This window comes from Notolabrus celidotus, chromosome 5 (genome assembly GCF_009762535.1).
Source record: "Notolabrus celidotus isolate fNotCel1 chromosome 5, fNotCel1.pri, whole genome shotgun sequence".
NCBI lineage: Eukaryota > Metazoa > Chordata > Actinopteri > Labriformes > Labridae > Notolabrus > Notolabrus celidotus.
This window is the reverse complement of record NC_048276.1, coordinates 33,559,858-33,582,915: the sequence shown is the minus strand read 5'-3', so window position 1 is coordinate 33,582,915 and position 23,058 is coordinate 33,559,858. Positions and strand designations below refer to the sequence as shown.

Genomic DNA, 23,058 nt, shown 5'->3' with positions numbered 1-23,058 from the left:
TATGCCTTGTACAAAGAGAGCACAGTTTACTAAAGTCAAATTCCTTGTGTGTTCAAGCATACTTGGCGAATAAAGCTGATTCTGATTCTGATTCTGATTCTGGCCTAGGTTGTGTGACATCACACAAGAAAGAAAAGACATTTTCCACAATGCAGCAGATTGCAACCTAAGTCCTGGAAGCTTCATTATGAGTCATGACTTCAGGCTTTTTAACAAATCCAGTAACGCTCTCTCGGCCTACACATACCAGAAACAGCCTTTCAGATTATCCTGTGGGGGGTTTTTCTCTGAGTTTGTAGGAAATCTATGAAATCAGTAACTGTGGTAAACGGAAATGAGGCAATCTGAAGGAAAATGACAGGAACCAAACGGCAGCACTTCATCAGCAAATATGCAGCGGCACTCATCACAAACATCGCAAATTGATAACAGTTGAAGAGAAAATTGCTCTCCTGGGTTTTCATTTTAATGTGACAACAGCTTGTTTGAAGCTTTATTTCCCTTTGAGAGTGCCTGCGGTTCTCCTCATGGGTGTTATTTTAGCACCAGAAGAGTGCGTGAGTGCAAATAGAGGAAATGATTAACTGTGGCCACATTGAACTTGGATGATTGTTCTGAGACACAGAACTCGTGACTCAGATTGGCTCATTTTGTAAAGGCCCCTCTCATAACCTATCTTTCTGCACTCTGACCCAAAGTGTCTGCAACTCTTCTGTGCCAATTATTAATACCTTTGAAGACGACTGATTCAACCAACATGAATACCAAAACTTTATCTACTTCAGTCCCATCATCAGTCAAATCCTACTATTGAACTATTTTCAGCAAAATCTTGAAATTATTTGAGACTAAATACAAACTCTCAGATCACTCAGGGTGCTTCACTCAACCTCACAAAGTCTTGAAGATCCATGATTTGCACATGAAAAACTGAAGAACTGAAACATGTTTGAGAGACCATCTGAGGTAGATGATTATTGATGATTATTCAAATTAATTCAAGTTGAATACCAACAGGAAACTCACATCTCAGCTGCCACAACACCAAGGCGGAATGGAGTGATAGGCTTTTTGAAGAAGCCAGCATCACAGAATAGCTTCAATTAGTAGAAAGACATCAAATCAATCAGTTCCTCTCTTCCCCTTTAAAATCAATGCTCCCCTCATCTCTAAAAGTTTGAGGATAAGACTGATTAACTGAATTCTGAATCAAACTTGTTACAGAAATATCCAGACATGTTTCATACATGTGAACTGCAATGAGTGATTGGTCCAATTCATATCATCATGTTGAACTAAGGACGACACAGTTTGTAGCTACCTGCTAAAGGCTTGTTGCTTTCACATAAAGCTCAAACTTGATACGTGATTATAAGTCGCAGAATCTGTAAGCAGGTTGTGTGGGGGGATTTTCCAGGTTGTAATCTGACTTGATCCACTCAGGTTCTGCCGCTACCGGTGGAGATGTAAGAGAGCTGATAAGAGAGCCCTCGATCAATCAACTTAAGTTATGATGTAGTAACTGCAGAGGAAAGTACTAACAAACAACAAACCCAAAGTGGCATAGCTAGACTTAGCTAGCTCCAAATATAATATACTGATACATCTGAAGTTTTAAATTCTCTGGAAACGTAAATGGAATATTTAAAATTCATATAGAATATCAAAATGTAATGTGTTGTCAAGCTTCAACAAAATTCGGAGTGAAAATAAACATCCATAACTACGAAAATACTATTTTCCAGTTCAGAGCTTTTCTCAGGACTGTGTGGGCGTGGACTAACTCTTTGATTGACAGGTCAAGAGAGAGTTCACAGCCTGCATGTTTGAGCCGTCTGACTCTGAATCTAAAGACATGAAAACTCCAGAATCTGAAAATTATTACTTTCAAATGGTCTCTGAGTGCTGAGTCACAAAATACTTCAGAATCAGGACTTCTATCATTTTATTAGTTTTATCACTCCGTAGTCTCTGGGGCATTAGGACCATGGGACGCCCGGAGCAGAGGAGGCTGAAGTGTAGTATGTGGACGCAGAGGAGCTCGGCTCGGGGTGTCAGACGGAGCTGTTTGTCTAAACTCTGAGCTGTTTGGGGAAAGTTAGTGGACTGGTCCTGGGGAAAGTTAGTGAAGCAGTCCTGGGGAAAGTTAGTGAACCGGTCCTGGGGAAAGTTAGTGGACTGGTCCTGGGGAAAGTTAGTGAACCGGTCCTGGGGAAAGTTAGTGGACTGGTCCTGGGGAAAGTTAGTGAACTGGTCCTGAGGAAAGTTAGTGAACCGGTCCTGGGGAAAGTTAGTGAAGCAGTCCTGGGGAAAGTTAGTGAACCGGTCCTGGGGAAAGTTAGTGAAGCAGTCCTGGGGAATGTTAGTGAACCGGTCCTGGGGAAAGTTAGTGAACCCGTCCTGGGGAAAGTTAGTGGACTGGTCCTGGGGAAAGTTAGTGAACCGGTCCTGGGGAGAGTTAGTGAACCCGTCCTGAGGAAATGACCCCAGCATGTGCGGGACCGCTTAAGCCACTCGGCCGTGGCTCAACTTAACCGTGTCCCAAAGTTTCCCCAATTCACTGCAGTTAGGGAAATAAAGGAATAACAACAAGCTGTCATCTTCAGCGGTGGATGTGCAGACAGGGACACAGGAGCACAGTGTTGCAAAGAGCAGAGAGACAGCTATACAGACAGATTACAGACAGTACGTGATTAACAAACAAGCTAACAGCTAAGACAACACTGAGGGGAGCTGGCTGAGACGTCAGGAGACCGTCTGAGCAGGAGCGGAGTAGTTTTGTTGAAAATGTGTGCACGTGACTCAGTGTTTAATTTCTGATTGGTTGGATATTTATTACATTATAAATAGCAGGTTAAACCAGCCCCCTTGAAACCCAGTGTGAAAACGTGTTAAAAAGCCTAATTGAACGTATTTGAAAATGGATCAAAGTTGAGTTCTAATATTTGTACATAGTTTTTAGTATTTAAATATGGTCTGAAATATCATAGGTAGAACGTTTTTTGTTGATTTGGTTCCCAGGGCCTTTAACATTGACTGGTCTTCAAATACAATCTTGTGTCCTTTTTTCTGAAATTGAGGCAAGACAGAGTAACAGGGCGATGAAGAACTGAGAATAGATCTTCAAAATGTGCTCTTGAAACAAAGACCAAAAGACTGATCCTGTGAATGTACACTAAAATAAGACACACCAAACAACAACCAGTGAAAATGCTGTTTGAGTCTGCACACACACCTTACTGCACTACTGGCTGACCACATCATGATGCAACATCATCGTCACTGTAGCAAGATGACAACTTAAACCAGAGAGGTGGAGAAGCCAAAAAAAGATGTTCATCAATTGTTACTCTTGAATAATAGAGTCAGGACCAGCTGCGCGTACTAGAAAACTTGTGTTCTTGCCCAGCACAAATTATACAAGAGTACATAAAGTTGCAAATGTGCTGCCAGCAGAAAGTGATTCCCCCTTTTTAACACTGCTGTGCTTTGATTCAAAAAGCAGCACAGAGGCTGTGGCTGTAAGACTGATACTTATACATAAATCACATTACTCTCACTTAAAAGCAGCTCAGACTGTGAGGGAACACATCATGAATCTCTCTCTGGGTTTTTAATATTTGCTCTTAGAGTGTGTTTCCTCCACATACAAGCTTCTTTTAACATTTTGACACTTGTGGGTGTGAACTCATATTATCTATAAATATAGCTGAGTCGCTCTCTGGTCCAATAAGTTGTGCTTGACTGTTTATTAATTGAAAATAGTATGTATAGTTTATTTTCAGTGTTACTCCTGGTTTCTCTTTCGCCTCTCTGAGGGGACAGGTCCCATTTAAGAATTGAAAAGGTTGTGTTCAGGTACATCGAGAGTGAATTATCCACACCTGACATTAACATGTGACAGGTTATTGTGTGCCAACTCAAGCAATAAAATTAGCAGGCATCGTAGGAGGTTTAAGCATGGATACTGAACTGCAGCACCTGATCTGAAGTGGCAAAGGGATTCATGTTAAACAGCCCTGAAATTAGAGACGTGACAGCTTAAGAGTAAAGCTTACACAACATGATATGTTTCAGGAAGGATCATAACCCCCAACAAGATTACTTTCTGTGATTAAATTCTTTAGTTTAAACAATCAATGTACAATGTGCTGTATCTTTTAACTGTGTTTTGACATTTGTACAAAGTCGCAAATATTGATTTTGATAGTATTAGATTTTCTTTTAGTCGCTTTAATTGGCCTGTGAAAATATCAGCCTCAGCTGCATGGAACGTGGAAAAACAGAGGATCGATAACAAGCAAGTAGTTTTCACTGGTGGAGTTGTACCCAGTCTGACCTCAGTGGAGTTTATGTTTGGACATGTTTTTACAGAGAAACAGACTTCTGTTTTATTATCTTTACCTCTTAGACTGGATCTGTCCCCAGAAATAAGAAACTTCATCAAGCTAATACACAAGTTGAGGCAGCAGCTGAAAAAGCTCTCCATGATGAAACTGAGCTGTCCTCAGGAGAACTTTATCCGTTTATTTGTGCACCCATGTACTTTCCCCCCTTAGGGTTTCACATGCACAATTGTATTTTTGTGTGTGCATGTTGTCTGCTGTCTGTGTGTTTGTGTGGCTGCCAGTGAACCATAACTCTCCTTTCTGGCACATTAATCTATCACACACTAACAATATGCAAACCAAGGGGGAGCCTGACCAGCGAATATGATGCTGCCTTAAAGTTTCCTCCAGATTTCAGCCCTTGAGCATTTACTATAACTCCCCACACAGGAATCTCAACAATACTTTTGTAACTTCTTAACTCTCAGTCTGGTGTTAAAGCAGCATATGGACAGAAATGCAGTGTTCACGGTGTGTGGTGCAGGGATTTATTAAGCTAAGTATGAAGGGCAGGTAGGTTGAGGTGCTGTAGGGGGAAACATATTCACACACAGCTACAGAGAAACTTCTTCATTGCAGACAGCAGCACTTAATTGTTTCCAACCATTAACCTCTGTGAGCTGGGAGGACATCAGCGAGCAGTGTTATTGCACTCTTATGGCTGTGCTACACAAAGTTTGACAACATGAGACAAGTCTAATTGGTTACAGCTATGATGTTGTAACCAATGCTGTCACAATGGCTATGTAAAAAGAAAAGGTGTCAATTGAAGTGATGATAATCAGTTCTAAAAGGGAGAACGTTAACATGAGAGCTCAGAACAAGCTAGGTCCTGAAGAAGAGCTAATGAGTGAGACTTGAGTTGACATAGTGTGGAGGAGCCTCCTCGTCTGCCAGTGGATAATTAGCAATGATCAAGGAGTTGAAACCAAGTGTGGGCAGATTGGAAGGAACGCTCATCAGTAAGGGCTTGACCTGTTCGTTAAATGCCTGTTTTTCTCCCCGTTAGAAACGAGTATCCCAAATTCTGTTTGAGTTAATACAAACAGGGAATAACAACAATACAGTCCATCTTTGTCATGGTGCAAGAATACAAGCTACAGGCCCTGTAATAAAAGTAGACTGACAGGTCGCTGCTCTGCTTGTGTGTGCAGTGTGTGTGTGCGTGTGTGTTTCATTAAAAGATTTTTTGCACTCTTGATGTGTGCAATGTGTGTGTGTTTGCGTGTGTGTATGCTTTTTCATTAACCCAAGAGTTTATGATCATGTGTGCATCAACTGTGCTAATGAATCAGGACCATATTTATTAACCAGATACTATCAGATGCATGTTTCTGCAAATGATTGGACTCAAGTCTTTGCATGACAAATCACATTGCACCACGTTACATGACAAATTATTGCAGCAAATGATGTCGCTGAGCTAAAGGCAGCACAAGAAATATTGCACAAGAAATTCTGCAGAAACCAGGAGAGGGAAGAAGCAGCCATGGCAGGGGTCTGGAAAACAGTATAAATAGAGACATTCAAGGTGACACGTTAAAAAAAAATTAATGTATTGACTTGAGTTTTCAAAGAAAGGTCAGTCAGAGAAACTATGTTTGAGATTATTTATTTGAAGTAGGAATGGGCAATGATTTTCCAATATTCAAATATTTGTTAACTTTTGTAAAGTGGGGGGGGGGGGGGGTTATGTGGGTAATCGTCAAATAGATGCCAATGATTACCATATAGTATTTTGGCTTGAAATGCCCATCCCTAATTTGAAGTGTATTTTAATTTCATAGCTTGACTCTCATTCTATAAATAAAGGAGGCAGGGTTTATGATCTATGCCGCAGCCAGTCAGCAGGTGGAGCTCTTATTCTTCTGGTTTCACAGTCAGTGAAGTTCAACACTCATGGCTTCCATCTTATTATATGGTTGTGATTGGTACATAGCTTCACAAACATGTTTGTGCTTCAGCCATCTTCTCCAAACCGAGTCCACGCTGACAGGCACCCACTGCCTGTTTCACTCTGACAACTAATAAACACCTCGTTCAGCCCACTACAAAAAACCATCTGAAAAAGACCCAAAGTTCAACAGGAATTTAAATTACAAATACTCAAACGGAAGGCAAAGGTAAAACATAGCACAACCCCTGTTTGATAAAAGTTAGTGATAAATAGACGTTTATGAATATTGCATAAATGCATGAGTAAGGGCTAAAGAAGTAATCACAACCTCTCATCAAAGTCTCCTTATCACAGGAGGAAGAATACTTTAAGGTTGAAATGTGTCAAAAAAAAATAACAAGATGTTCCTTTCTAATGTTTTTCACAGCCAAAGGAGAAAGCTTGACATTCCACCTAATATTTAAATCACATCACTCTTGCAACATCAACCCTGAACTGTGTTTTCAAACCATGAACATCGTGTCACATTAAATTACAAATCAGGCCGATATGGTGCTTCTCTGAGACTTTTCTTCCTTCTTTTGGAAACAGCTTGTGCGGAGGTGATGCAGTTATCTTGCTGTTTCAAGGTTTCACTTGATGATGATTGGGGAAGCTTGTCAGAGCACCAAACCCTTCACTGCTCTAGCATGGCACGCTTTATTTGATGCCCACTGGAGCTGGAAAATGCTTGAGATGAAGGTGGAAAAGATTTCCCCGCCTGACTCTGAGGACAAGGCCACTGCTTTGCTCGATGGCTCTTAACTTTGTTGAAGTCCCTCCTGACCTCTGGTTGAGATTGCAAAGTGAAATGATGATCTCTTAAAAGTGCTCAAAGTAGTGGGCGCAGAGGCCTGTCAAAAGCCTGGGATTACACGAACAGACAAGAGAGGCTTCAAATGCTTGTGATGTTTCATGTGGTGACACTAAGATGGGCACGAGTGTTTCTGCTAACCGTCACTTTGAGAGCAGGACGCAGCTGCTGCACATCTTACCTCGTTGTCTGGCTGCTGATGGATACCGTCTCAGGCAAGGTTTTTGGGTTCATCTTTTCACCATGATAGACAGGGAAGCATTGACACGTGTATCCAGGATGCAGCGAAACAACAGCACAAAGCACTTTAATCCAAAATTGTCCTGTCAGGGCTTTATGAGCTTCAGAAAAACAATAACGCTGTTGTCTATTCTGGTCTTAAACGATGTCCCTCTGTCATGTGGAGAAACAATAAAGGAGTATCTTCTCTCTGCAGGTGGAGTCTCCGCTGGCAGTGGACGCGGTGTTAGGAGAATCGGCATTCTCTGTGACGGATGAAAAGGTCTCCATCACTGAGATGCGGGTTCATGCTGTTTCAGGTCTGACCCTGTCACTGCAGCCCAGCCCTGGCAACAGTCACACCATGGTGGCCAAGGCAACAGGCATCCAAACACTCACCACTCTCAAGCAGGTACGGTAATAACACTCAAACACTCACACAGGGTTCATTACATGTAAATCCCAGGCTGTGTGTGAGGAGACGACGGAGCTGCTTGGTTTAAAAGATGAAGTAGAAGTGAGTCCAGGGGTGTGCCCGCAGGGATGCCTTGGGACTCCCTTGACACAGATTGGCCACCCATGGTACCAAAGCCAAAAACCCAAAACTATTATGGGCTATTTACCACATCAGAGGCGGGGCTAATGTGTAATCTGTTTGTATGCTTTTCACTGCAGCACAATTCCTTTTGTTAGCACTTCATACTCTGACTTTGGACAAACATTTCTCTCTGACTCCTTAAAGAACTGAAATAAAGCATCCGTATGATACTCTAATATTAGTGGATATGGATACAATAAATGGAGATCCAAAGGGTAAAGACATGCTCATAATTGTGTGTATGTTTGTGCATACTTCATGCCACCCCAATTAAAAAAGTCTGGACTTGCCCAGGAGTGACTCTGCATGCATTCTGTCCAATGGCCAACAGGGGGCAACCCTGCAAAATTAAGCCAGTCTTTCTGCGACCAGTTAAGAAAAGTTTTTCAATGATTTTTTCAACTGTTCCTATTTTCCTGAAGTTTTAATGGTTGAGATTGTTTTTCAAGTCTTAGGTACAGCGTGCTGTTCATTCTGTAAACTGTAAGAGTTGGAGTATAATTGATGACAATGTAAGGTAGGTTCATTTTAGGGCCTGGCTTCCTGTGATTAACAAGTAGCTGCCATGACAACCTGTCAAGCACAGTATAGAGCAGGGGTGTCCAAAGTGCGGCCCGGGGGCCAATCGCGGCCCAAGGTCCATTTATTTATGGCCCCAAGCTTCCATCTTAAAATGTGTTATGTATAGCACAGAAATTAATAACATTCTGAATCATCTGTACATTTGCAGTTTCTTTCAAGCACACAAACAAAACTAAAGTCAATCCAGAAACGTCTCAAAAAGCTTCATGGACTACTTGTGTAAAAGCCAAAGCTCTGGGAATTCTGCAAGACAGCATTAAAGAAGAAACACAAGAACTCTAGAAGCTGACAGGTTTTCAAATGTTTTTATCATGATGTGAAAATGTCAATACAAGTTCAGAAGACACAAAAGAGGACACAAGACAAGATCAAAATTAGGACATTTTCCAGAAAAGGCTAAATTGGTGCATACAAATTGTTTAGAACACAGGAAAAGAATGATTGTGTTCTTAAATTGTTGTCTGAATTTGATGTCAGAAAAGTCTTAAAAACAACATGAAAAAGAAGTGTGATGAAATCCAGATCGTGATCCTGCCATAAAAAAACAATGAGACAATATATTTTTCCCACATTGCCCGACCCAAATGAAAAACACTTTCCTCCAGAAGAAGACAAAGTGTTCTAATGTTTACATGGCTTGTGGAGAACTGAGGACCACCTAGTTACTGATTTATTGAGATAAAAAGTAAAATATTTGTTATTAAATATATTTCATATATAACTTTTATGATTACTAAGTCTCATTAGGAGCCACTGGCCCTGAGGTATTCTGACAACATCAAATGTGGCCCTCTTTGAAAAATGTTTGGACACCCCTGGTATAGAGTGTTGGAATGAGTAACCATGCTCTTGAAAAACTTGAAGCCTCTAAAAGGTATCCTTGAACCATTACGTGACCTTGGAAGCTATTGCTGCTTTCACTTCCTATTTACAGTCTATGACTCATCCAGTCATGATGTTGTTCATCATTTTATAAGAAAAAACAACAATCCTAAGATGTTTTTATACCAAACCAAGCATCTGAATCAAAATCTGTGTAAATATTTTCTATTATCTGTTCTCTAATGGTCATAGCATTTTCCTGTACTGCAGTCAATAAAAACACTTATCCATAAAACAAACCAAGGGGGTTTTGGTCAGGGCTTTTGGGCAACACGTTTAATGCTTTCAGAAGTAATTAAATCTTTGTGTAATGCAAAGTAATTTCACTCCAAATAACAAAAGTATGCATATGTGTGTGTGTGTGTGTGTGTGTGTGTGTGTGTGTGTGTGTGTGTGTGTGTGTGTATGTGTGTGTGTGTGTGTGTGTGTGTGTGTGTGTGTGTGTGTGTGTGTGTGTGTGTGTGTGCGTGCGTGCGTGCGTGCGTGCGTGCGTGCGTTCGTGTGTGTGTGTGTGTGCTGTGACCAGCTGGATCTGCTCACAACTTTGAGACGTTTGTTTGAAAGTCCAACACCAAAGAGAGAATCTTTCACTCTACCATGTGCAAAGATATCTGAAATATTTATGCTGCATTTTAGTTTTCAAAACACACAACAGTATCATAAAAATATGCACATGGCACCAAAACAATGCTCCATATTTATGAAGTCTCTTTGTGGGAAGACAAAAAAGTTAGCGGCAGTGTACCTGAGGTAAATAATAAGCATTAGTGCTACTTCCAAAGCACAAATATCCAAGGAGAACTCTGACGGTGGGACTGTTTTGCTCATGAAATTCATCCTAATTGGGGACTTTCTTAAAAGGCCTTGTTTACTATCGTAGCTCTGGTAGAATAAATTATATTCTGCACCAGAGACACAGTATCCTAAGTAACACACTTTTATGCAAAGTAAATATAAAAATTAATTTAAAGCTCGGCTGAATCACTGTGAGCATGCAGCTGAGTCAGAAGGCTTTGAATTTAAAGACGATGTCTACTCCTCATTGGTGTTGACTGATCTGAGAGGGATGAATACACACTCACTCTTAAAGTCTCAACATAAAGCCATCCGTCTCAGTGCACACATAAGTGTGGCAATGAGCCAATTACCAATTAAAAGCAGAAGTCTGTGCATTTAATGTCAAGGCTCCTTATACATTCAGTGCACTCTCTCATTTCAGTGTTGAGAGCTGGGAAATTAAGTTTATTTGCAGATCTCCCTCGTCAATTTCAACAAGCAGGCACTTGTTTTATTTCAGAGTAAAAAGGAACATTCTCAAGCTAAATCTTTTAAGCCCCGGACTGCATTGTTAGCAAGGGTGGCAGATAAAGGCAGCTGCAGCGAACTAAAAAGTATCCTTGATGTTGTTTTTGATCACAACCTGCACATTAGACAAGCCTGGCAAAATACTTCTGAAGTGCCCGTATATATTTCTCCAAATGTATTTCCTTGCTTGAAGAAAGAAGTGAAGACACGTCAGGTGGAAAGGAATCAGAAAATAATGCGCTTTCTTTGCATCTACCCCTTTACAAAGAAATAGTGATGTCTCAAACTCTGTGAAAGGAATTAATTTACCGCCCTGCTCTACCTGGAGAGATGCATGTACAGTAAGTGGGTGTGTGTGAATTTCTTCCCATTTACCCTCTTATTGGCCAGCAAGTGTCTAAAAAAGCAACGACAACCCCACCAAGCCTCAGCGCAAGAGAAGCAGGCATTAAATTCCAATTTTTCTTGCTTTCTGCTTCTTGGCCACCTTGAAATTTAATTATTGTAATGTATTGTCCTAAGTGCTCTCCAAGGCCAGGCCATAAAAGGCAGCCAATTCCTCTGCCGGCAAAGCTCTCAGAGGAGTGCTGCTGCTATTTCAAGCCATTTGATTCTGTTTCACAGGAAAACTTTCCAAATGTCCTCTATTACTCTGGAAATGAATGAAACACATAAACTATGGATGGAGGGAGTTGGACAATCAAGGACTCTTTGCATCGTTCTCTTTTATGCTTGACCAAATTCTGCAACTGAAAGGCTTCAAGGTTCATCATGCAGCTTATTCTGCCGCTGTGATTTACCCACTGTTTCTGCTTAAATGAGCACTTTAAATATGGTATTTATCAATCTGAGAGTGTTATTACATCTCAAGTTGATGCCAGTGTATCAGAATAATCTTTTTAGGGGAGTGTTTCTCTGCATATGCATATTTTACTATTAAAGACATTTGTGTTCAATTTGCATCCACACATTTCCTGATACCATAAAGCACAAATCAAAGAATGTGGGCGTATCAAACCTCATCCTGATGAACATTACTTCATGGAAATGTAGAGATTACATTACGGTAAAATTATCTGTATAAGAAGCACTCTTAATTAGAGATCAGCTGATTAATGACATTTTGAAAAATTCTGCATCGCCGGATGTCTGTGTCATGAGGCCAGTTAAAGAATGAAGACATAATGTCTGCAGACACCGCAGGCAGCCTCGTCAGTGTGGCTGCTGTGGAGCAAAGTTAAAGCCCCCTGAATGATATCATGTCTGTCCCATCCTAAATAACAGCATATCAAATATAATGCAGTAACCGGCTAGTGTATATATTCAATATGATGTACAGAATGATGCATTTTAATATTGCTTCTGACATACATATGAGTCATGTTCTGAAATCTACATCATAACTCCCTGATTTATCACATCCATCAAACACATGTGACTGACTGAGATAACCCTATATTATTAAGAACAGGAACAACATGATAATTGCATTATAACCCTGTATGTATGTATATGGGCCATTGGCCAACCTGCTCTTTAATTAACAGTATTGGCGTCCCCATCAATTGTTGAAAAACTGATATTTGGGCCACCAATGGCCTAGTGGTCTAATCATGCACCGCGTGTACAGAGGCTACAGTCTTCGGTCGTAGGTTCAACTCCCGGGATCTACCATTTGCTGCATGTCTCCCCCCACTCTCTACTCCCAACAAATCCTGTCTCTCTTCAGCTGTACTATTTTTGGACACCTTTATTGATGAGATAGGACAGTGCATAGAGGAGGCAAAGGTTCCACAGGTCACTTTTGAGCCACCTGCTTGGAGGAGTAGCCTCTGTACATGGGTGCATGATGTAACCACTGAGAAAAACTGGTGCAGAGAATCTCTCTTAATATTTTCACCACTTTCTGATTTCAAGATTAGGATATATTTTCCTGTTCCTATCCAGTAAAGTCAAAAATGCCCAAAAACACAACTTTAAAAACACTGATATTGGAAGGCCACTTCTTTTAGAACCTATTTTGCCATCTAAAAGTTTGTTGTGTTCTCCGCTCCTCTGTGAAAGATATATCAGTATATGCAGAGACGTATTGTATTGTGTCACAGTATTATACCCAGAAGATGACGCTAAAAGAAGCAACAGCTTCAGTGTGCAAAGCATGCTGGATACATAGCAGGCCTAACTGGTCTAGTAGCGCCAATTTGTAATGCCTTTCCCTCTTGTTACATTAAAATCATAGATTTAAAGAAAACAGTGGTAAACCTTTAAAGTAATAAACCTTGTGGAGTCCTTGTTTGACTGATAAGGCTCCTCGGTTTAAGACAGCTGGTGGCCAGTGGAGATGAGGGGGGTGAGTCTTGGTAAATTGGACACGAGCAGTGGGTCCATCTGTACCTCACAACTATCAAAACGACTGTAGGCTGAGCTCTGCTGCTGTACGGGCTGGCAGGGTCTGCATCTAGAAAGCTGCACGTCTGCATAGACAATGCATGTTGCTGAACACAATGCAAGTCTGCACGTAGGAACCTGGGGTGCATCTCGCTCGGCTGGAACTGAAGCTTCCAGCAAAGCGGCTGCAGTATAGGTCAAATGTTTCGGTATAGGTCACATCATCATGCTGTGGTGATATGTCGTTATTATTTGACTGTTTTGTGTTCAAGGCCTCTTTTTGCTGAAAGTTTCTCTTTCGTTAGTTATTAGAGGTTAAAAAACTGGGTTTTACTTCCGGGTTTGCTTTGATTCACAGCTGCTGTAGAGGGAAACTCCACAGGATCTTGTGACGCTACGCTGTAGGGCAGAGCTCCTTACTGTGGCAACACAGAAATTATGTGGCTTCGCAGACTCTGGCTGCACAATGGCTGCGCCCTGGAGCGGGGTTTTTTGGCTACAGAACCGTACAACGGGAAAAGGCGGAGCAACGCTGTCCATTCTTGTTTACAGTCTATGGAAGGAACCCAGTTTAAACCTTTGTCCCTCTGGGAGCCGTTAAAGACAGACGGCGTCTTAAACTCTGGTGTGACTTATATCCTTGATTTTACAGCATTTGTTGAAACTGAGTGTGAATATTGTGTTTAGCTCAATGTATGGAATAATATCAACAGCGTGCAGGAGTCCCTCTGGGTTTTTATCAGGTCTTTGATGTGTTTGATGTGTGCCTATTTTTTTCTTGAAAACTTTCCCCCCTCACTAAAATAAGACTCTCCTCAACATGCATAACTGTTTTGGTTTTGATTGGCACAAACAGGCGCCTGCAAAATAACCTACCCATGTCAAAACACCCACTTATTGCCCTTTTCCCTATTTCAGCCTTTTCCGCCTCGCAGAGTCAGCTCCTAAAAACAGAAATGCCACCCTCAATGTATTATTTAAATCATCCATATCAAAGGCTGTCTTCTCTCTGTCATGCTGGGATGATAGAGGTTTGGCTCATGGTGGAATATCATCACAACATAGCAGTCTTTCCCTGAAATGCACCAAAGGGATTTATGTCATGAAAAGACTGGCTGTGCATCTGCCCTTTGCAGAAAGACAAGGAAAGAAGAAGAGGCCTAAAACTGTCGGACTCTGTTTTAGAGAAAACATTTTCCTACTATGTCAGCTCTGCATGGTTGGTTGCTGATGTTTGAGCACACTGTGAGCAAAGGTGGCTGTCAAACGCAGCCTTGATTACATGGACACCAGTGTTGTGGTTTGTTCCCTGGCAGATGAATGTCATCAGGTAACCAGCATGCAGGCTTCTCTCCATCAGGGAGTATAGAGTGATAAAACGTACAAAACGAGAAGATCACACACGAGTAACATAGATACAGACTGCAGCTCATCACTGGAAGCACTCTGCTGTATGGACCTTATCCATCTGAGCTGCAGAGCCAAGCTGTGCTGCAGCCTTCAGGACAGTGCTCTCATTGCTGCCACCCCGTCCTTCTTTTCTTGCTTGAAAGTGGTTTGCTGGTGTGCACATCAGAGGCAGGCCGTATGTGTGCATGTCAAAGCTTGCACTGAGCGCTGGGTACTGCACATGTTCACAAAAGCTCAGGAGATTTTGGGGGATTGGAGAAAGTCCAGAACTTCAAAAGGCTCAGCTGGGAATAGCTTTTCAAATGACGGTCAATGCCTTGAAAGAATGGGATCTGAACCGTTGAGACGTTCTTTGGGGAGATATAAACAAGGCAGAGTCACGTTTCTCTGATTCTTTGATATTCACACAGCTTGTTGTTTCTTTGGAGAAATGATCAAACTTACCAACTGTGCAGTAGTTTGGTGATGGTGCTGTTATCAGCAGTCCTATCTAACTTTTACTCTATTCTTTGGTTTCCTGCCACATTTTAATCTCATTTTTATAAACTGAGACTTCTTAAACTCGTCAAGTCTAAGGGTAAGCTTGTGCCACCACTGTTAATCTCTATAAACAGATTCCAGACCACGACTGCAGTATGTGTGCAAAGGACACAGGGTTTTTTGAATTATTTCAATCTTTATTTTCCACTTTTATTGCAGGTAGTTTGAACATTTGAGTATGACGTTACTGCACCGTTTTCCCACTTGCAAGGTAGCTAGCTCCTGTTCAAGGCGGCTAGCTATTGGTAATGACCATGCCTTATTAAACTAAATAACTAACTAAACAAATTGAAGTTACATTAACCGGTAATCAACTCACCATCAAGTGATCAACTGTAAAGAGTTTCAATACAATACTCAAACCAAATACTCACCTTTAGGGCGATAAACTCCACACAGGACAGGAGAGATGGCGCCACATGTGGGGAATTGAAAGTATGGAAGACCCCTGTAGATTTGAGTTGGAGACCCCGTTCTTTGCCTGAAGCATACTCGAGTCATTTAGCCGAGCCTCAAACCCATAATTTTAAGTTCTGCCAACCTAACTTATGAAATGAGAACAACTTTACAGAACAAACTTCATACAGGTAGTTGAGATAACTACTTTGATGTAGTTTGCAACAAAATTAAAAATTTTGTGTTTACTTAACCAAAAAATCATTTTCAGGCCAACAATTTTAAGTTTTCATTTTTACAGTGTGGTCATAAATGTTCAACTCTGAATCCATCCCTGTGTTTCAAGTATCTAATTTCACGATATGACCAGCAGAATCTAGAATAAGTCTTGACTGTTCATATCTAACATCAGTTATTTGAATATTAGCTGGTGTCATGCCCCGCCCTAAAGTTGTTCTATGTGGTAAAGAACTAGCCAAAACAATTATGCCCCAAAAATCACATAGAACACCTTGAACACTCAGATATGAGATTTATTATTAATTGACAAAGAACACAATCATAATTGAGGATCAACTAAAGACTGAATCAACACACACAACAAAAATCCCAGTGTGAGAGGCAGTAAGGCAGCAGTCTCGACTCTAAATGCCTCTACTTCCTGAAAGCAGCTCTTGGGCTTTGAAATTCCCCACACCAGGTGCATCTCGTTGGCACTCAGATTCACCTGGGCAGAGTGAGAGAAAACAGAAGGAGGGGGGACAAACAGAACAGGACAAACATACAGCCGAAACACTGGCTACATCAAAATCCCTGAAGTGTTGGTCACAGGCCCGAGAAGTGCGATTGACTTCAGAAGATAGCTGAGACTGTTTGAAACTCTGCATCTATGGAGCCTGTGAGCTCATTAAGGCAGGCGACTCCTGCTGCAGTGATTTCACACTCCACACACTCACAATCAGCCAACAAAGGTACCATCCAAATGTGGTCATCTATTTGAGCTGTGATAAGCTCCTTCTGCTCTGCCATTACCGCTGATGTCCCGCACCAGTGATGCACTCAAACTTTTGTCCCCACCAACTCTCCAGCATCCACCTGCAGACTCAGCTCACAAAGTTAAAGATACCATCTCAAAAGTCCTAAAAGTTCTGCATCTAAATTAAATCTGTGAGGAGTGATGAGGTCACGTGAAAATTGCCAAAGGAGCAACTAAAGATTGAAAAAACCATTTCAAGGAGTTCTGTTTTAAATCAGTGAGGGCAAACAGTCAAATTAAATGCAAGAATACATCTGTAATCTCTAAGCAACGGGAGCTGGCTGGCCTAGAGGTTTAGGTGTGAGCCCCACATACAGAGGCTGTATTCTTCATGGTAGTGTATCCTGGTTCAATTCCCGGCCACAATCATTTCCTACATTTTTTCCCCCCACTCTCTACTCCCAACAAATCCTGTCGCTCTTCAGCTGTACTATTTTTGGACACCTTTATTGATGAGATAGGACAGTGCATAGAGGAGGCAAAGGGCCACAGGTCACTTTTGAGCCACCTACTTGGAGGAGTAGCCTCTGTACATGGGTGCATGATGTAACCACTGAGAAAAACTGGTGCACAGAATCTCTTTTAATACTTTCACCACTTTTGGATTTCAAGATTCAGATATATTTTCCTGTTTACACCTTCAAAATTGGTGAAAATGTTTTACATTTGCTCATTTATTTAATATCACAGATGGTCCTTATCCATTCTGACCAACAAGCAAACAATGACAGATTCCCCAGCACCAATAATCCCATGATTTATTGGACTTTCAGCCTAAGAATCTGTTAGAAATTCATATTTTGTCTGTCTATTTATGTGTGCAGAAACTTCATGTCCATTTTGACTCATACACAAGCTGTTGCAGAGGCTCTCCTCTTCTGGATCTGTGTTGTCTGCAGATCTGGGGAACTTATAAAACTTTTCTCATAAACTAGCAGATAGAACACACAAGACAACTGCATTCTCTACAGAAATGTAATTTTACCATCTCATAAGTCAAAGCATTACTATGTAGTATTTTACAATGACTTACCTTTGAGAATATATCACCTGCTGATGGAAGACATAAATCTATATTATATCTGTATTGTGACAATAAGAAATGAGGAAATGTCTGCATCAAACTGAACAAACTAAACTGAACTCAGCTCAACTATTTTGCCGTGCAACTAGAATAACTAATCTTGATCTGTCTGTCTCTCTTTCTCTCTGACAGGAGGCCAGTTTGTCCATCTGGATGCTTTTCAGTGACAACACAGCCGCTACTCTGTCTTACTTTGATCCCAAAGACTACAACCTCAATGCCTCCACACTGGATGACAAAGTTGTGTCGGTATCCCAGGAGCCTCAGCAACGGTGGCCTGTGGTGGTGGCAGAAGGCGAGGGATCTGGCGAGATGGTGCGTTTAGAGATGACCATCTGTGAGGCCTGTCAGAAGACCAAACGAAAAAGCGTCATCGCATCTGCTGCAGTTTATGTCAAGGTCCGCTTTGGCCCTGAGGAAGACTCTGAGGAAGAGGCAACCACAGAGGGCGAGATTGAGCTGGCTCCTGTCACCAGGCGTCCGATCATTGATCCCAACATTAGTGGAAGAATTTATGAGACATCTAATGAGCAACCTGCTAGTGTTCCCATTGATTACACCAATTTCCCCACCATTAGCAACCAAGAGAGGCCGACTGAGAGTGACGAGGAGGAGGAAGACGAGTTTGTGCATTCGCCTCGCAACATGACCGACCTTGAGATTGGCATGTACGCTCTACTGGGAGTTTTCTGTCTGGCCATTTTAGTCTTTCTCATTAACTGCATTGTTTTCGTGCTCAAATACAGACACAAAAGGATCCCACCCGAGGGTCAGGCCAACATGGACCATTCCCACCACTGGGTGTTTCTGGGAAACGGCCAACCACTGAGGGCCCAGTGTGATCTGTCACCACAGCAGGTAGAGAGTCCCAGTAATCCTTTGGAGGGCGTACAGACGTGCTGCCATGGGGACCATCACAGCAGTGGGAGTTCCCAGACCAGCGTTCAGAGCCAGGTCCACGGACGGGGTGACGGCAGCTCCGGGGGCTCTACAAAGGAGAACGGCGAGGAGGCCAGTTCCCCCACCTCCAAGCGCAAGAGAGTCAAGTTCACCACTTTTACCACCCTCCCCACAGAAGAGCTGCCCTATAACTCCATCCCCATTGCAGATGAAGAGGACATTCAGTGGGTCTGCCAGGATATGGGCTTTCAAGACCCAGAGGAACTGCATGATTACATGCGCAGAATAAAAGAAATAGCCTGAGATAAGAGGTGCAGCGTGGACCGACGCTCTCAGCTTTCTAAAGAAATGTTCCTTTCTATTTTTCTCTTTTTCACCTAAGTGAAAGATAACTTTTCACAGACTAAAAGGCCAACTGTTGTTTCTGTTAGAGTGTGTTCCATTTAGTTTGCACAGTGCTGTAATCTCATACACGCTCACACAGAAGAGGATGCAAGGAAGCCAAAGACTTGACCAGAGGATCTCAGTCACTGGAGGAATCTAAATCTTGGCTATCAGAAACATGTTTCACCGGGAAGCTGAGCCATGGCCAAAAGTGAGAGCTGCTCCAGCTTATTAGTCAGGATCTGATTCTAAAGAAAGCCTGATAGGGACAGGAACGTAGACGAGGCTTGCTGTTGGCTGTGTTGTTGCTGGCTCAGTCGGACTCTGCTGTACTGTACTTACTTCAAACAAAGAGGCCTTTGATGAACAAACAAACTGTCAAAGACTCTAATGAAAGCTATGTCTAAAAACTCATTTTGTTTTTTGCCAAAGTAGGAAAAGTGTTCTTTTAATGGCGAAACTTTCTTCATTGTTGTTTTTTGGTGCAGCACACTCATGATTTGTACTCATGTTAAACCCCCGCATTTTTCTACATTTCATAGGTAGTCTACAGCAGTGCCCTTCAACTAGTCCTCCTGGTCCTGGATAAATCTAATGCCTTATAAAACAGTCACACACTTCACTTCTTATATCAGTGCAGACACCCTGTTTTCTCACTATGGCTAGAGACAGTGTAGTAAGATTGAAACACTAAGACTGATCTCGAGCATGAGGTATAAATAGAGGAGCTTGTGTATTGTGAGGATCTCAAACATTCTTTGCATGGACGGGGATCTCGAGGCACAATCAGCAACTTTTTTCCAAATTTGTAGATGTTTGTATTGTAATTATATAGCCATTCATACACATAATACAAGTAAATATGTTATCATGAGTTACACGCATGCCATGTCAGGCATACAGACGCGCAGACATTCCACTCGTATATGTAAATACCGCATCGAGCCAGAGTCGCCTCCCTCACCAACATCCCAACAAGTGATTTACTCCAAGCTAGAAGAGTGGGCTGCAGATCCAAGTCTTGTAATGTCCAGTCTTGTGCTGAGTAGAAGGATTCCCTCGTTCATGTCAAGCAGAATTGTAGCTTTTTAACAAAGAGGTCTCACATGTGAATGTTGAACGTGGGGATTTGCTATGCATCGAAACCGTCACAGATCTAATCTTTTTTGATGATTTATTTCCCCTCCTCGAGTTAGGCTGTCCACAACAGCCTCTGAGAAAAACTCAAAATCTTAGCGGGGGACATTCTCACTGAACACAGATCCTTTAAACTCTGCAGGAAACGCCATCCACCCCAAAACAAAAATTCTGAATCATTTATGGGCTTCGCTCCATCTTTTTTTTGAACCACAACCATCCCATGTTGTCATGTTGCTTTTAAGACACACTCTCCAACGTCTGTGGTCCCTTTTCTTTGTTGCAGTGAACTCAAGTCACAGATGTACAATGTGCTGAGCAGAAGCTCTTAGTGATGAAGAAAATCAGCTGTGTTGCTATTGGCAGATGAGATTTGGGTGTGGCTGTCACAACATGTGTCTCAGGAGGCTGAGCGGCTTCACTGGCAAATCAAAGTGAGTAAAATCAGCACAGCAAGATGTTATGACAAGAAAATATCAATGCTGTTATGAGCTCTGACGTAAAGTTTAAAACATGAAAGCAGGACAATGAAATCTTTCAGGTTCAGAGACAGAATGAAGTGAGACTTGTGCAGAAACTTAGCGTGGCAGCCAGACAGAGTTAAAGAGAGAGCAGGATGACAGCAGAGATAACAGTGTCTTTAACTGCATTTGCCCTGTTAGTGTAATGTTTGCTATTGAGTACTCAAGTGGATGACTTATTTGAAGGTTGTTATTCAAGCTCTGATCCTATGTGAAACAAGTTCTCTTCAGGACTAATGAAACAACCACAAGATGAAAAATGAGTGCTTGTGTCACATTCCTTTAATCCTGAAATACATCTAAGGGCTTGGATGTTTCTTTTACGTTCACTGAATTTTTTTTAGCCTAGAAAACTTGTGTGACATGCTCCTTCTGTTGTGATGATGAGCGTATAAAAGCTTTAATTGTCACTGAAAGTGTACACGTTTTCAGCTTCATTAAAGGCCCAATCCAGATTAGTTCTCCTGATTCAAAGCACACATCTTTATTGACAAACACTCTGAATTAAAGGCATACTTCATATATGCTTTAAAATGTGTATCCTGAGCTCCTTATTCATCAACTCAAACGTGTTAAATGAAAACGGTTTAATTACAGCATCTTTGTAAATACCGGAGCAAAGCAGGCTTTCATTTTTGATCCAAAAGTCGACATGAGATTATTTTTCTTCAGTAAACCCCCTCTTAATGTTGTACATGTAAATAGATGCAGTCCATAGATTCATTAATCCTGGATTGGGACTTTAAGGGTCTGGTTTCTGCATGCCCTCTCTTTGTACCATGTGGTTGAAATGACCTGATTCTGGTTTGTAATAACGTTCACTCTGTGCTAACATCTAAAGAGAAGATGGGATGTTGTTTTCTGACAGTCCGAGCCCGTCCTTTAGCCACAGCATCAACATGATTTGCCATGAAATTCGGAGCGGCAGCGCGGAAGTGCTTCAGTTTGAACTTCACGTGATGGTTTCTCAGGATGAATGTATGAGTCTTTACTAAACCTGGCTGTTTAGTGTTAATGTGGTCAGCCCAGTGAGATAATATTAAAGAACAAGTATCTAATAGCAGCTTAACACACCTTTGTCATGTTATTTTAGTTTTATCTGTTGATCTAATCACACTGTATGTAAATAGTTGCCCAACAAGTGATGCAACTTGATTTTTTTACATCATTTTTAGGCCTCAGCTCCACCTCCTCTGTACATTTAACGTCTCTCTTTTTTGTGGTGCTGCTTTGGTGAAGGTGCATATATTGCTCATTTTGTATTTTCTTCAAGCTGCTAATAGAAACTTCTTAAATCATGGAATTGAACATCTTGAATTGTACCTTTATGCTCCCCCTCCTCCCCCTCCCCCCTATGGGAAAATTCTGCACGGCTCTGACAGCTGTGCAAAGCAACCGCCACACTCACAATAATATGTTATTGTACAGAGCACTGTTAAATTTCCTGTATTCTCTTGAAAACAAACCCTTGTATTTTCCCGTTATATGTAAAGTACTAAAGAAAATGCAATATACTAAGGACACTGTCTTTTTTTACTTCGCCTACACATGCTTTATGCACACAGATACTGATCCAAAAGGCTCTTGTGAAAGTGAAAGTGCTGATTTAACCTCTACAGGGAAAAAGAGAAAGAAGTGGACTAGCTGTTTCTGTGCAAGGCTAACAGAACTTCACCTTATATTTAAAGCTGCTGTGAGGAACTTTTGTTTTGTATCGATTCTGGCGCCCCCTTGTGGACAAAGTGATACCTCTTATCTCTTGTCCTATACATGCAAAAGTAGTGTTTTCAACAAAAACCTCATCCTGTTGTTTTTTAACAGTCAACTTTATCAGGCAATGTGATTATTTACCATGAAAACAGTCAAATAAAGGCTGTTTCTGAAGCAAGATGTCCATCATCTGGTCTGAAACCTACACCCTCAGGGTGGTTTCAGGCATTTAAAATGACAACAGAGAAGGTGTCAGTGTTGCTGCTGATGGTCTTGTTTGCTATTGAAGGTCATAAAGAGGCATCAGTATCATTTTCAGTCTGTTTCTCAGCAAGTTCAAAACTCCTCATAGGGCCTTTAAGACTGCTTTCATCAAAATTCTAAAATAAAATAAAATTTGAAGACAGTTGACAAAATGATGAACTTTGCTCAGATCAGTCAGGCAGGGAATCCTCTGTATCTGCTATGAAGCCATCTGCATGTACACTTTTATCCTTCTTAGCTGCAGCGTTCCTCTGATTCCTGGTGAGAAATATCTCATTAGACTGAATAAGTAAAACATTCATGTGACAAGTCCAAATATAAATCTTATCTCAAGATATTACAAGCCAAAAATAAGGCTTGGATTGCTTGATGTGAGCATAAATATCTGCCAATGCAGTGAGCAAAATGTACTTGTCAAGTTAAAAAGAATGATAATGTCTTATTTCGAGAAACATGGAGGTTGTGTGAGGATCTTTGATGCTGTCTTTGGACAAAATCAGTCATGTTTTTTTTTCAGGGTGAAGGCTGCATTTCCCATGAGCACCATCACCTGACGGGTAAGAT

General features: G+C 41.4%; 1 protein-coding gene across 2 annotated transcripts in view; it reads left to right on the top strand.

The window, feature by feature from the left end:
• The window catches only part of tmem132e (transmembrane protein 132E), a 601,081-nt gene extending 579,047 nt beyond the window's left edge, over window positions 1-22,034 (top strand). For both annotated transcript variants that reach the window (XM_034683892.1, XM_034683893.1), the window contains 2 exons: window positions 7,575-7,769; window positions 17,711-22,034. In XM_034683892.1, the coding sequence (XP_034539783.1) occupies window positions 7,575-7,769; window positions 17,711-18,781 (1,266 nt within the window). In that variant the 3' untranslated portion in view covers window positions 18,782-22,034. The remainder of the gene's footprint in view (window positions 1-7,574; window positions 7,770-17,710) is intronic.
• Window positions 22,035-23,058: the final 1,024 nt, after the last annotated feature.